This window comes from Onychomys torridus, chromosome 3 (genome assembly GCF_903995425.1).
Source record: "Onychomys torridus chromosome 3, mOncTor1.1, whole genome shotgun sequence".
Taxonomy (NCBI): Eukaryota; Metazoa; Chordata; class Mammalia; order Rodentia; family Cricetidae; genus Onychomys; species Onychomys torridus.
The window spans coordinates 59888170-59904557 of record NC_050445.1 but is presented as its reverse complement, the minus strand read 5'-3'; the positions used below and the strand labels follow the sequence as shown (position 1 = coordinate 59904557).

The 16388-nt window shown below is 38.1% G+C and overlaps 1 protein-coding gene across 1 annotated transcript in view; it reads left to right on the top strand.

Moving 5' to 3' along the window:
• Positions 1-16388, top strand: part of Umad1 (UBAP1-MVB12-associated (UMA) domain containing 1) — a 177609-nt gene that overhangs the window by 121504 nt on the left and 39717 nt on the right. The window contains exon 3 of the mRNA XM_036180932.1: positions 3865-3926. Within this exon, the coding sequence (XP_036036825.1) occupies positions 3865-3926 (62 nt within the window). The remainder of the gene's footprint in view (positions 1-3864; positions 3927-16388) is intronic.

Sequence of the window (16388 nt, the reverse complement as noted above, 5' to 3'; positions counted from 1 at the left end):
AGGATATACTGGTAATGACAGTCCTCTTTTCCTATAAAATATGGCCAATTGAAACAAAACCATGAGAGAGACAAATTCTTCTGCCTAGAAACTTTTGTTGAATAATGTGGTTTAAATCAAAAAGCAAATGGGTTTCTTAATGTGCATCCCATAATTAGACTGACTTCCACCCAGTTGTAGGATTTGCTGAGTTGGAGCAGGCTTCCCCCTCTGGGAAGAGTACTGAGAGGAACAGCATGTTCTCTGTGGCTGTCTTTTATCAAGAGAAACTAAAGAAAGGGTACAGCCATATAGAACCAGGTCCTCCCAAACTCACCAATCCACAGAGAAAAGAGTGGCCAGGATCAAGTGGTAATGGGGTCTAAGAAGTGAGAACCGTGGGTCTGTTACCTTACTTGTCTGCCACCAAAGCCTCTGTACAAGCCTCCTCTGGGTGAACCAAGGGAACCTTTGGCATCCTTCCCCATGCCTGGAAGTTTCTCCACTCCCTACCTTCCCTTATGACTAGTGCTCACTTTCTTCCATTGTTTCTCCTCTCCCATCCCACCTTCTCCCAACAGAACTGGTCATGATGGTGCTCTAATAACCCTCCTTTTCTCATCGCCTTGAAGAGCTCAAATGTTTCTCCATTTTTTTTAATCCCAGAAACTGCATGGTACACATATTCCTCTACAATGAGGATTAGTAAACTCTCCAGCCTGCCAGCTGTTTTCATAAATAATATTGTCTTGGATCATAGCCACTTATTAGCTCACATGATGTCTCCGGCTGCTTTTGGCTACAGTGGTAGAGTTATGAAGTTGTGACAGGGACCATATGGCCTGCAAAGCCCAACATGTTTACTATCTGGCCTTTCACAACAAAACTGACCAACCTCTAAATTATTTCACATTAGTCCTTTAAGATCTGAATGAGCCATATTAGGATATGTAGCCTTTATCATTTACTAAAAATAAAATCTACATTTTTCAAAGAAACTAGCATGCTCTAGAATATGAGGAATTTTGCTTCTAGTAATAGTAAAACTGTATCTGGTCTATAAAACTCTGGAAAACCACCAAGGGTTTTTCCTTTATAAGACCAGAAGGAAGGGTAGAGGCTAACTCTGGTCAGAAGTAGTCATCATTACCATTGGAAGAGAAGAAAACACATAAGGTATGGAGCTTAGTGAGGCAAAACAGAATGGAGAGAATAGGACATACAGGGGTAGGGGGGGGGGGTGGCGGTAGGGGTGGCATGCACCAGCACCAGATCATGACTTCAGATCTCCTTTTCAGAGAAGTTGGCTTTCACACCCTGTACCAGCTCTGACAATGGGTTCTTCTGCCATGCATGTGGTTGCCTTCCCTCCAGAAGACCTGTGGCAGGTCACTGAGTGCCTCTGCCCCTTGAAGTTCACTTGCTTGTCAGATAGAGAGAGACGGGGGAGATCTTACCACGCACATCCAACAGTCATCAACAGATTTACAAAAGATAAATTACTATGAAAACCTTAGAGGATTTTCTTCTTCCTTCTAAATGGCTGACTTGAGTCTGTGTAGCCTGTAAAGCATAAGTGGTATCTCAAAACTAAAACATCTTACTTTGCATTTCTCATATTTGTTTTTATTTATTGTTATGGTATCTAACCTCTAAATGAATTATACAAAATAATTGAATTTTTCATTGTGATAAAACAATTCTATTGGGAAAAAATTCAAAAGCTGTATTTCTTTCACTGTGACCTGTTCTTTTCTTTTGTTGAGTTCCACTTCATTTTGTGCCTTTGTTTGCAGAAATAATCTTGCAGATGGCAATTTCCCTTGTAATCAGTGATTGTGCTATCTGAGTCATCACCCAGCATGGCATTGCGATAAATAGTGCTTGTGTGTTGCTTCCAGGCAGATGCATCGTGTGCTCTCAAGAACACTGACTGGTACCCTTTCGGGCATTTCAGACAGTGAGGAGAAATAGGGAAGAATTTGGGTGCTCACCTTGAAACAAGAAAATGGCAAAGAAAGCGTAGATTTTTGTGGTGGGTAATTCCAGCTAAATGCAGTGACCATGTGGCTATGGGTTAAGGAGTCACTATTTTAAATGAATAATATTTTGTAGAGTTAGTAACTTTTCATGGTGAGTTTATTATGGTTCCTTATACATTTCATTTGTTTTTTATGGTCATTATTAACAGGGTACATATATTATTGTAGTAGTTGAGCATGTGTCCATGCTCATGTCTGTAATGAAGCAAACTGAGCTCCTTGTACTCTGGTTTCTCTGTTTGTATGTTGTGGGTGGATCCTGACAGAAGATGGAATTGCCGAGGAGAAGGCTCTTTTTGATGTGTCAGTGCAGGATTACTGTAAACAGCCATGTAAAAAGTCAATCGGAGAGTTGGACATCCTGGATTATGGCAATAGGTTGACTAAATTTCTGACTTAACAGTAAAGTTATAGCTATTATATACAGACCAAATTAGTAGTGGTCTTCTTTCAGTATGAATTTTGAAAAATACTATTAACTTTTTAAATTTTAAAAATGATCTCACAATTATATTAGGAATAATAAAATATCAAAATAATATTTCATAAATTTGCCTTTTATATTAAACAAATTTTAGAAGGTATTGTTTTTATTAGCTACCTTTAAGTGTTTTGCCACAGACTTATAGGTGAAATACTAGAAAGAGAAACTCCCTAATTCACTGAACCAATAACTGTGGAATGCCTGTCTTTGTCCTGATCGTGCCCAGAATCAGTCATATTGCATGCACTGGAAACATTGCTCATGGACTGGAGTGTGCATGGATTCGTCTACATAGGAACATTTGAGGATGCCAGCTATCATCAGAAATTGCCGTAGTTTTCAAATATAACAAGGTTAATTTAGTTCTGTATAGTTTTCAAGCACCTTCTCTTTAATTGCAACCATTGATAGACTAAACTTTTGTGTTGCATTGAAAGAATGTACCTCAGTAAAGATTTTCATGGTCTGTTTCTACTCACTGCTTTTAACATTCCTTAACATAAACAATTCCTTACCTTCATTTCAGTCAAAGCATCATCCATAAGCTCGATAACTTCACTGTTATGTACATTTTTAAACTGACCTAATTTTATGGGAAGAACAATTTACAAATTACTAGATTAGCTTTTGATTATGCTTCAGAGAAATAGGCTAATTGGGTGTGTATTGACCATGTGCCAGTCACCAACCGTTAGTAGTAAGCAAATTAAAGCAGGCCATTAATAAGTTGTTGTGCTTATACTTACTCAACTGTGTATGCCTTCTGTCCTTCGAATCATCAGATCCAAATTAATTTATGAGTAGAATCTACTGAGGCACCAGACTTAGAAATCATAGTGCTAACTGAAAGCTTTTTATGTGTTTGTTCATTGTCCTTCCCCGCTGTGAAGATTGTCTTCTATTTGGTTTATTATTACACAGAAACATACCTATCTACTTTAATCCACAGGGACAAAAAAACCCCACAAACATTAAACCTGATGAAAATAAATTTGAAGAACAATTACTCATGTCATAAAGAAATTTGTGTTTTAAAATAGTTTGCCTGTCTTCAGGCCGTAGATTTCTTGGTTTGTTTAAAATATGGTAGCTTGGTATATGCAGTATGAATTGATTTTATTTCTTCAGTGTAAACTTATGTAAAGCAGGATACACTTCACTGTGTGTTTATGGCATATTTATGAGACCTGGATGAAATAGATTTTATTATTCTTAAACATTAATTTGTTTACGCTGTAACAAAAGAAACAGTGGTCACTTCCACAGCACAGGACATGAAGTTACAATAAGTCCTGCGAACAAACAGAAGACAACTGGTCATAACAGAAAAGGTCTCTCTGTGTCTTTTTTGCTGCATAGGAGACACAGCAAGTGAAATGAGATGTAAAATCTCCGAGGCAGAAGGTGGCCAGTCTTTGCAGGTAAGTGACATGCACTAAGAGCCCTTTGGGGGAGAAACTGAGAAAGTCACTATGACTCCACGTTCTCCTGAGGGAGAATAGTGACTGAACTCACACCAAGAAGAGGTGGTCTATGGAAGCCTGTGGTGAGCAGGGCTGGGAGTCACTGCAAGGTGTGATGTCTAGTGCAGGAAATGGGCACTTTTGTAAGGAGGTGTAAAAAAGAGAGGGATAGGGAGAGGAAGGGGGACAGAAGGAAGGGGAGAAAGGAAAATTAGGAGGAAGGAAGGGGGCAAGAGAGAGGAATGAGTTCTTGAGTTAGAACATTTTGACTATTTTTGAGTGCTTTTTTTTTCCCCTAGCACATTTGAATAGATAATATATGAACCTGTAGAGAATTCTATTGTCTGTTTCTGCACCGGAGAATATTTCCTGACTATTCTGGAGAAAATGCAGCTTACATCTTCATTTTCCATGAAAATGCTGTTTTCTTCTGGAGGATATGCTAATATGTTAGGATCCTTTCTGCACAGTGTGTTGACGGTATTTAATCACTAAAGTGGTCATCTCTAAGACTTAGGGAATGTGAAGTAGTAACATAATACTTAAGTGGAAGAGATACCACAGTTTTGCAGCTCTCTGTACTGTGACACCCCGACTTCTGCCATGTAGCAGAAGAGTGCCACTGAATCCAGCTGCAGTGAAGTCAGGGATCTGACCTGTTTGCTTCAGCATGGGCTCCTCAGTGCCTAATACAGAGTAGGTAAAAGATCTGATAAATGAATACATTAATTACAATCAGTTAATTAGGAATGAGCTCTAAGTAGAAAGTTACATTTATTTTAAGGGATTTTTAATAACTCTCACTAAGCAAATGTTCTATAATCAAGGGCACTTTTTTTTTCATTCATTCATTTCAGAAGTAGTCACTAAACACCTACTATACCTAAGGCACTGGGTAGGTAGTAATGAAAGAATTGGGTACAAGAACAAAGAAAACTGTCCACCTTTTATTCTGAAGTACCTTGATCTTCAGTTTTGTTTCACTTCAAGCTTATAGTGAGAGTTGACCATGAGTACCATCTATGATAGGAATAAAGATTGATGCATTTGAGATTTAGGAAATAACCGCCTGCTTTAGTCTTTTAGCAGGCTTCTAGTACAAAGTACTGTAGACTATTTAGTGGCTTCCACAACAGGAAATTATCTCTCAGTTCTAGGGATGGAATGTCAAAGATCAGGGTGCTAGCAACTTTGCTATCTGGTAACCTCTTCCCTCTTTAGTTCCTATGTGGCACCTTCTCATGTCATGACATGGAACCCTGACCATCACCCCTTATTAAAGGAATCATTACCCCTTCTGACCGGTCCATCCTCATGACCTAAGTATCTCCCAAAGCCACATCTCTTAATTACCTTAAGAATTCAGTTTCCACATATCAAAAGGAACATGGGTACAGGGATGCACATTGAGACTTAGCATATTTACATGATGTATTAGAGATGTCTGCAGAGCTTGACAGCTTATTGTTGTTGTTAATGTTTGCTCATCAGTATGAAGAATTCCAAGGCTACTTCCTAAGGAAAGGAGCTGTTTAAGGTGACAGTCTCCAGGTATTTGAACTGTGCTGTTTCTAGACTGTTAGTACATTAGAGCTGATGTATGTTCTCAGATGTGTCAGAAGTACTTTCTGAGCAATGGAGAAGCCAGTGTTTGCTATCAAGAACACAGAAGGAACAGGGATGCTACAGAGGAAACCTCACAGTTAAATCGTAATGCAGGAGGCATAGAACAACCAAAATTATTTATCTTTATCTTAAGCATCTCAAATATAATACTTTATCTTTCTTCTTTAAAACATTGCTGTATATTCTGCACTGCTTGAACCTCCATGTAAAAACAAACAAGAAGGTACCATCTAATCTGGTTGTTTTACACTCTGGAGAGAGGCTCACGACTCCCACAGTGTGTTATCTAGTCAGTGATCCTGAGTTTAAGTCGGTCTAACCAGCTGACTACATTTTACTTATATTTAAACATTTCGACCTTAACTTGACCATAGAAGGCTTTGCTTGTTGATTTGTGTGTGCATGCATGTGTGTGTGCACGTGCGTGCGTGCATGAGTGTGTGTGTGTGTGTGTGTGTGTGTGTGTGTTGTGCGACCGTGTGCACACCCCCTGCCCCCCACAGCACCCCTGTCCAAGTTTTCATCATCTCTTCCTATCACCATCATCTATGACATGGTGGAGAACTGAATCCCTTGAGGCAGCCTCGGCTCCACTCTGTCCTCCACATTCCATCTTTATCCCTTTCAAGTCTTGTCATCTTAGCCTGTGTCTGGATTCCTACAGTCCCTCAGCTTGTCACTGTTAAGAGCAGTCAAAGCCACCACTTTTTACCAGGCTTCTACATCCAGTCTTCCCCTAGAGGCCATTCTTTACATAGCTGACAGAAATAAACGTCAGATTGCATCTTTCAGTGACTTGAAATTAGCTGACTACTCTCTACGGAAAATGAGAACCCAGGCACACATCATTCTCATTTCTCCCACAGCCCACCATGTACTCCATGCCTCTGGTCTTCCTGTCATTTGACAATGTTGAGCTTTTTCTCTTCTAGGCCTTTGTGTTCCTGGCCCTCACCCTCATTACCAGAGCTCCCCTTGGCCCTTTGTTGTAGTAGAAGTTACATTTATTTGGCTCTCATTTCTCATGACTACCTTTGCTAAGTGCCCCTCCGCTAGTCAGCATCACAGAACTTTGTTTCATCTTCTCCACTACATTATCACTGTCTCAGATCATTTCCTTACCACCAGCCACCTGTCTAGAGTTAAATAGACCTTATATACTCAGATTCACATCTGGTGCATAAAATGTGCTGAGAAAAATACGTAACTGATTAATTAATTAATGCCACCTTGAATTAATTGATTCACCTGCCAAATTAAAAGCCTAAATGTGATTTGGATGCATTTGTCTTACCCCCTCATTGAGTCTTTACAATTCTGCCTACTGAAGGTTTCCTAACAGGCTTCTGTTCCACCAGCATGGTCCTGTCTCTTCACTTGACTGTTATGGGATCAGAATTTCTTCCTAAGATCTCTCTCCAAATAGGGGGTTTTGTTTCTTCTGTGCATCTAAAATGCCATGGAACCTGCAGAGTAAAAGCTTGAACCCAAGCTCTGCTCAACCTCAGTCTCCTCCAGCTAGAGACAACCCCAGTAACTTCTTAGCACTGGTGTTCTTCCTGATGACGTCACTGGAGTGCCAGTTCTTAGACGATGGAGACCACACCCTCATTAGAGCGGCAGCCTCCTTGGATCAGTGGCCTTCTTTAACAATGAATCTCGTCATCAAATTCTGTCTTCTGCTTTATATTAAAAACACAGTTACATCTGGTCTCTAAAGAGAAAATTGTTTTCTTTTTAACTTCATAGTGTTGCCCATTAATAAAACCTTACTTATGGATTCTTCATTAGTAACAAAACATTTAATTATTTTTAGGTAGTTTTGAAGAATGTACATTTGATAAATTGTAATTATTATACTATCTGAAAGACTCATAATTCACTTTAAAATACTATAAAAAATGTAGAAATGGCTGGTTGGCCAGCTGCATGTACTCATGTTTATGTGTGTACATATGTATGTTTGAAAACATATGTATGTTTACGCATGCATTCATATATATGTTTATGTTTGTGTACAAGTGCATGTGTATGTCTGTGTGTACATTTATGTTTGTGTACATGTGTGTTTTTGTTTATATGTATACATGTGCGTGTTTATGTGTGTGTGCATGTGTATATTTATTCAAAACACATGTTGTTCCCTGTGATGGCATGTGTCAGCCATTCAATAAATGCTTAATTCATCTGTACAGACACTTAGACTAGAACACAAGGAATTTATCCAGTTTGAAGCTGTAAAACTAACTGTCGACCAGCAAGCACCTTATGTGGTAAAATAATGAGGATATATGTACCTGGTAATTCATCTCCCATAACTTTTCTTGCCTATGTTTTTGTGTTCCCAGCTAGGCTTTTTGAGTATGCTAACAGCTAGCTGGAGTTGTAACTTGGTATTGGTAGAATACTTGCCCAGGATGTGGGGATTTCCAAACTCTAAATTGACTCTTACCTTTCTTATCTAGTTCAACCTCCTGTATCCATCTTATATTGTCTATACCTTATTCCTTCCTTCATCATTCATTTGTATTTGAATATTTTTCTGTATCATAATTCTTTTGACATCATTCATTAAATAAAAGCACATTACAAATCAGATTTTTAAATGATAGCATTTTTATAAATTATTTGTAAGCAATGATTACCAAGAATAATTTTGTTTATTTATTTGTTTTGCCAACTAATATTTTAGGATAGTAGTATTTATTTTCAGAAAATTATGGGAGTTTTTTCAACTCTACACATAATTCTTGTATTTCAAACAAATATTTCCCTGAAATTAATACACAGTAAAACTAAACATAGTATGGTAATTAAATTTCATTTTGTAGCTAATATATTTAGGTGTACTTTTTTCCTTTTTAATGATTTTTTTATTTTTTCAACTTAAAATATAATTACATCATTTTCTACCTCCTATTTCCTTTCTTCAGCCTTTCCCATGCACTACCTACCTACCCTTGCTTTTTCTCTCAAGTTTATGGTTTCTTTTTCTTTAAGTATGTGCGTGTGCACATGTGTGTGTGTGTGTGTGTGTGTGTGTGTGAATGTGAATGTATGTATGTATATATGTAAATGTTTGTATATATTTCTAAAAATATAAATCCAGCATGCTTATTCCTTATCTTACTTGTATGCATATGATTTCAGGACTGACCGGTTGGTATTGGCTTCCAATGGGGGTCTCTTCCCTGAGCAAGGCTATTTCCCTGAGTGCTCTCAGCTTTCCTAATTGCCTGTAGTTCTTTGTGTTTGGTTGGGGCCCTGTAAGATTGCCCCCTTCTGTACTAGCATGTGTATTGGTGTCATCCTTGCTCAGGTCTTGTTCAGGTAACCATGTTTATGAGATTTCATGGGTGTGTAGCTTCTAGCATTTCTGGGAGATAAAATCTCATGGCAGACTTCTTGTACCTCTGTATCTTACAGTCCTCCAACCCCATCTTCCAGGATGTTCCTTTACCCTTAGGTGTAGGAGTTGTGTTGCAGATGTATCAGTTGGGGCTGGGTACCACATGGTTACTTGTTCTCTGCATTTTGGTTTGCTGTAGTTTCTGTCTCCATCTTTTAGAAGGAGAAATTTTTTTGATTAGGGATTAGAGCTACATTTACTTGTGGGTTTTAGGATAAATACTTAGAATGCAGTTAGAAATTACACTGGTTTAGTAAAGTGGTGCCAGTAGTGGGTCCTCAAAGATCCCTGATTTCACTAGCCTTGAGTAGCTGGCTAGCTTTCCAGTACCAAGCATGTTTTCCTTCCTGTTAAGCAAGTCTTAAGCACAATTAGAGAGTTGTTGATTACCACCAAGGTCTGCATGGCACTGCTGTACATTTAGGGTTATTGTGCCATTCTGACCATTCATAGGCATTATAGTTGGGTGGGATTGTTGGTTGCTTTCCTCCTTCAGAAGCTTGCATGGTGCCTTCTGGTATCATGAAAGCTAGTCTTCAGGGGAAATGCTTTCAAGTTAGATCCAGCTCAAATCCTCTAGGTCCTGTGTCCAAAATGCATGGTGTCTTCAACAACAGGAACTTACCTTCCCAAGGATCTTCTTGTACTTGTTTTGCCCCCATAATATAGGACATTCTTGTACAAGAATTAGAAGGCTTGCAAAATAACAGACTCAAAAGGACAGATAGCAGATATTTCTCTAATATGCAGAATCTAGATTTTAAAAAAATAAGATATGAAAGTAAATTGGGGACTGTGACAGAGGAAAGGGAGGAAAAGAGAGTCATGGGTAAGTATGATCTGAGGTCACAGTATGCTTGTATCAAAATTTCATAATAAACTATTACTTCGTATAATAAATATAGGCTAATTAAAAATTAATTATGTGGTAAGTGTTTAAAGATTTTCTTCAAGTCATGAATACATTGCTACTTTTCTAACTTTTTATATTAAAATTTGGGAAATTTTTCTTTGTAAGAAATATGGAAATCTTGGTAGCTCCATAACAAAGTATAAGATTTTAAAACAAGTTTCCTTAGCCAGAGAATATAAACCATGAAACAGTGTAGTAGAGAACTGTGGAGTCACAACAGAATGGACAAACCACATGCTGGTCAGCGCCTTTCCACACAGTGATACTGAAAAATATCATTTATAGCAACTTAATTGAAGTCTTCCTATATCTGAAGAGGTTCTACTCAAACTACATATTCTTAGTAAGATTAAATAAACCAAAATAATTACCTTACAACTGACTTTACGAAAGTATAACATCAGTAATCCTTCACATTGAGAATATTTAATCAGGCATTGTTCCCTTTATAAAGTCTGTATGTAGAGGTACACACATTATCATAGAATGTGGCTTACATCACCTTACTTCAGTCCTACAGTTTTCAGATCCTAATTTTGAATATATCAGATGATATTTACACTCCATGGATGCTTAAATTTTAAGGTGTTTACACCAGTGCAGTGGTTCTTAACCTGTAGGTCACAACCCCTTTGGGAGCCATCTGTCAGGTATCCTGCGTATCCGATATTTACATATGATTCCAAAATCACAGTTATAAAGTAGCACCAAAATAATTTTATGGTTGGGGGTTACCACAACATGAGGAATTTATTAAAAGGTCTCAGCATTAGGAAGGTTGAGAAACACTAGTGTAGTGTGTGACAAATTACAGGTAACCACCAGAAGAGTAAGATGTGTTTTTAAACATTTATTTGTGTATGTGTGTTTGTCTGTGTATGTATGTATGTGTATGTGTATATATGTGTGTATGTGTGTGTGTATATGCATGTGTATATATGTGTGTATGTGTGTGTGTATATGCACGTGTATATATGTATGTGTGTGTGTATATGCATGTGTATATATGTGTGTATGTGTGTATGTATATGCGTGTGTATATATGTGTGTATGTGTGTGTGTGTATATGCACGTGTATATATGTGTGTATGTGTGTATGTATATGTGTGTGTGTGTGTGTGTATATATGTGTGTATGTGTGTGTGTGTATATGCACGTGTGTATATGTGTGTATGTGTGTGTATATGCACGTGTATATATGTGTGTGTATGTGTGTATGTATATGCGTGTGTATATATGTGTATATGTGTGTGTGTGTATATGTGTGTGTATGTGTGTATGTATATGCGTGTGTATATATGTGTATATGTGTGTGTGTATATGCGTGTGTATATGTGTGTGTATGTGTGTATGTATATGCGTGTGTATATATGTGTGTGTGTGTGTGTATATGCGTGTGTATATGTGTGTGTATGTGTATGTATATGCGTGTGTATATATGTGTGTGTATGTGTGTGTGTATATGCGTGTGTATATGTGTGTGTGTGTATGTATATGCGTGTGTATATATGTGTGTGTATGTGTGTGTGTATGTGCGTGTGTATATATGTGTGTGTGTGTGTGTGTGTGTGTGTGTGTGTGGTGGGGACACATCCGTGCCGTGGTACATGTGTGGAGATCAGAGAACAGCTGGGGTGAGTTGGCTGTCTTCTTTCACCGCGTTGCTGCCAGGATCGAGCTATGGATGTGAGGCTTGGCAGAACGTACCTCTACCTGCTGAGCCATCCTGCCAGCCTGAGAGAATAAAGTAAGGTTCTTGAGGACTGAGGGAATGTCATTTATACAAGGAACTTTTTGGTATCGTGATGAATGCTCAAATGCTAAAGAAAACACTAGCAAAAAGATAATTGAATTAATTTAAAATATATAGGTCATGTTTAGTTAGTTATAAGATAATTTAGTCATAGAAAGAACTGATGAATAACTATTTGCATTTTATCATTGTCTACCTAAAGCTTGTTTAGATTGGTTAATAAATAATAATTTTCTGACCCAAATGCATTTTTAAAATATCTGATTCATTTATTTAAACAAGTATTTCATAAAAATCTATCTTGTGTGAAGCTCTGTTAAACATTCTGTGTGCCTGAAACTGTCCTGGATTATACTCCTAAGAGTTCATCATCTGAAGAACAAGAAGACAGTTGACCGTGACTGAACTCCAGGACTAAACATATAATGATGTCTTTCGGAGACAACCATCACTCAGGATAATTTGAGGCTGTTAGAGAAGTAATCATTAACTAACAGAATCAATACCACTGTCCTTAAGTGTGAAGGTATTTATAATGCACAGAGTGATAATATGCAAATATTTGAGATACAAGGATGATATATTCTGAGAATTACAATTAGATTATAACTAAATTATATATTGAATCATACTGTGGCAATTAGTTTTAACTATGTCACTTAATCTCATTTTAAGTCATTAAGATGAATATTGTTTACATTTGAAGACCTTTTTAAGCATTTATTGTCAAATCTATAATCTATTAACTTCCCCATTTTTATTGTGTTTCCTGGAAAGCAATGAAAAGCTCAAAGTTCAATTAAAACTTTTCTAACAATAAGTAAGAAGACAAAAGGAGTTAAGTCGTTAAGAACAACCTTTCACATTTCGTGTGCTCAGATCTGAGGATAAAATGCTGGCACTCCTCTGGTTTACCCTGCTGATACTGACCATCTCTGCTGTAGTCTGTCAGATTGGCCTGTGGAGTCTCAGGTCAGCATGCAAGCCCGTGAGCTGCCTTCTGTAGGGCTTGTTAGCCTGGAATTCAGTGTGTTTTTTTACTCATTTATGGTTATTATTGTTGTGATTTTTTTCAAGTTATTTTCATGACAAGAATCGATGATTCTTACCAATTAGCCATAATAAACCACTTTGGTTTTAGACATTTAAATAATTTAACTCCTTGGCAATGTCATTTTATTTAAAAGGCCAACAAGTGGTAAAGATGTGAGTATTCTCCTGATTGTTGGGTATGTGGCCAATAACTGGATCCTAGAAGAAAACCCAAGTTCCTGAACTTTGACAGAATCAAAAAATAAGCAGGAGACCGAGTAGTGGTGGCACATGCCTTTAATCCCAGCACTTGGGAGGCAGAGACAGGTGGATCTCTGTGAGTTAGAGGACAGGCTCCAAAGTACACAGAGAAACCCTGTCTCAAAAAACAAAAACAAGCAGGAAAAGGAAGTAGTTTATTTTAACACATGCATATTGAGTGTTAATTACAAGTCAGCAGGCCATTTTCAGACTCCATGTCTATTTCCAATGGTGTAACATTTTGTACTTTGGAACCTGCTCTGTTCATTAACACAAAAGAACAAATAACCTCACTAGGGGCTTGACATCCAGCTCACAGGAAAACACTGGGTCGTGATTAAAACAAAGAACAGATCCCTTCTTTACATTTAGTTTAACATTGCATAATGTAGTAGCCACTTGCTGTGGGTGGTTACTGAGTTTGTGGGATGATGAATCTAGTATGCATTCAGGAGTAAAGTACATCCCGGCTTTTAAAGATCATGGAAGCCTGTCTCAGTATTTATATCACATGTAGGGATGATGCTGTTTCTGACAGATTGTGTTCAAGGTAAGGCCTTAATTCAATCTCACGTATTTCTTACAGCTACTAATGTGACTACCAGGAAAAGGAGTTAATTGCATGACTTACCCCTTGGTTTTATTGGACAATGCCAACCTACTAGATTAAAAAGCCTGAGTATGTTAATGTTCACAGCATATTTGCTTTCATTTCTGACCTGAGCAGTGAACTCTTCTGGAAGGCTGAGAGACCCAGTCCTCTGTGTTCTTCTCAAGACCTGTAGGTGAAACAGCTGTGCTTCGGCACTGCCAGCCCTGAGGTAGCTGATTAGAAGTAATGGCTGGCTAAAGAAGGCACAAATGCCACCCCCCTGTTCTAAAGCCAGTTGAGCGAATTGTCCTCACGTGTTTTCTACTTTCCACCTCCTCTCATGATGACTTTAATGCTCTGTTAATGATAGATAGCATAATTCTAAGTGAATATAGGTTTCCAGAGACCTCTTTCATGTTTCCATACCTCAAATTATGTTCTAAATTACCATAGTTTAACATCTTAATGATCTTTGAATACCATTGTCACTTAATCTGTGAGTCCATATTTTTACTCATATGGCAACAACTGAAAGTGAGTTTTGAAAGAGATCAGGCGAAGCAGAACTTCTGTGTAGAAGGGACTGGTCCACACGCATTTATTATCCATTAGCCTCTGCTTCCTAGTGTACATAACTATTTTCTTTGTGGAATGAAGAGATAAACTTTGTATAATTATTTTAAATCCTTTAACTTTTGAAGTATTAAGCATCAACTTAGGGGAGGTAGAGCACTGAAATCAGCAGAAGTCACATTATGGTAAGCAGAGAGAAGCAACTGGATAAACATTCATGATAATGAAATTTGTAAAGGTCCTTCTGTGAAGGTAAATGTAATACTTGAATTAATTACATACTTCCTCTCGAAAGGGTGACAAGTTGATCTGTTCCCCAAACTCCAAGACTGGTGGTTTTCTTGTGAAAGCCTTTTATGTTGGGCAGTCTTTTGTTTGTTCTGCAAAGGACCATACAATTAGCATGAAACGGAGGATGCTGTTTAAATCTGATGAATAAGCGCTCCTTTCTGTGGCTGATAGGCATGTAAGGTAGAGATCTCTATCCCCTCAGTGAACACTCTAGCAGCCACTCCATAAGCTATTCCTCATTCTGATAGGGACCTTGATGAAGGACAGAGTCTGGAAGTCATAAAAGTAGAGTTAATGTGCAGAGAAGGGAGCCACAGTAGACTGGAGTAGTTGGGCTCCATCTTTCCTGCATTCCAGAGTTGCTCAGCACCCTCCTTTTATGGCCATCAATAGAGGACATATTAATAAGACCCCTGTGACCAAGAAAAAGATTTTCTCGTATCTGTTTTAAGTTTCTGTCATTTATTATAAATGTATGCTTCTTTTTTAAATTGTTTTGAATAACATATTTAGAAAATGTTTATGCCAGTATATTCTTGTTGAACTATTTGTGTTTTAGAAATACAACAGACAACTTTGATACTGTATTTGATTCTTATGACCTGTCAGTGAACACCACTTAATATTTCCTTAAGGTGTTACTATTCCATTTTGTTACTAAGGAGTGACTCGTTGATTTAAAAGATGAGATCCCACTGCTAATGGGAAATTTTTTCATAGCTGAAGCTAGTTAAGTTTACATTTTTATATTATGTTTTCTAATTCTCTCATGTGTGGCTAATGGCATTCCCTAAAGGAAGCCAAAATGCCACCAAAAATATAATAGATCTTTCATCCAGCTACCTTTTCACTTAGAAGGTACTACTTTATAAATTATAATTGTTACTTTAGTAATAAAAATAATACAGGTCCACTGCTTCCCAAGTACTGGGTTTAAAGGTGTGTGCCACCATGCTGGCAGTGGGTACTTTTTAGTATACATTTGTCCCATGTAATATTTGGGACCTACTCAGAAAGTAATCTCTAATTGGCCTGACAACTCTTAACTCAGAAGACTGCAGATTTCTGCTTGGCCTGCCTATACTCTGCTGTTTGCTCATTCTGTCCCACTGTACCTGGAGATAGAGTGATAATGCATGTGCATTCTTCGAGGCCCGGTGTGCTTTAAGTATGTGTCCTGACTTGCACACATATTTCCGGGAGATAAGAAGGGTCAGATTATATTTTTCACCTTGCCTTCTTTTCATTTTTTAAGAGAAAATATTTGCATATGAATACTAATACAGCAGAAGGGTTACCTACAGCAAACGTGTTTTCTTCTGTTATTATCTTGGCTTGATTAGTGTGAAATTCCTAATCATATAATCACAGATTCGAAACTTCAAGTGAATCCTTAAAAACACGCATTTCCTGTGAACAGTGAGGCCTATTGGGTGAGAGAGAGAGAGAGAGAGAGAGAGAGAGAGAGAGAGAGAGAGAGAGAGAGAGAGAAGAAAGAAAGAAGGAAGGCAGACAGGAAGGAAGCCTGCCAACAGATGAAGCATGGTGTTGGCCGGGCTTCTCACCAGCTCCCTTCCCCCACCCCGTCCATCCCCCACCTTTTTTCTGTCTTTTCCTCGGTGTTCCAGTTCAGTGCTGCAGCGACAGCTTGTGTTTGTAGTGCCACAACTGCTCATCTCCTGAGCTTTCTGTGGACTTTGGTCTGCCTGGAATGAACATCCTTTACCGTGTTACAAGATCTTCTTTCGTCCTTGAAGATCCGAGTAGGGATCATTTCTTCTGTGCAGCTTTCCCTGACTGTTCTTCACCCTTGGTGGGAATTCTGCTGTCCCACTTCAGCTTCAGGGTACATTAGTGATAACACACACATAGCAACATGTTGTTAGAACTTCCCTATCTCTTGGAGACACTTGGAAGAGTTTTGAAGGTAGGGCATGATTGGAATCATCATTCTGAGTTTCTAGTATCTA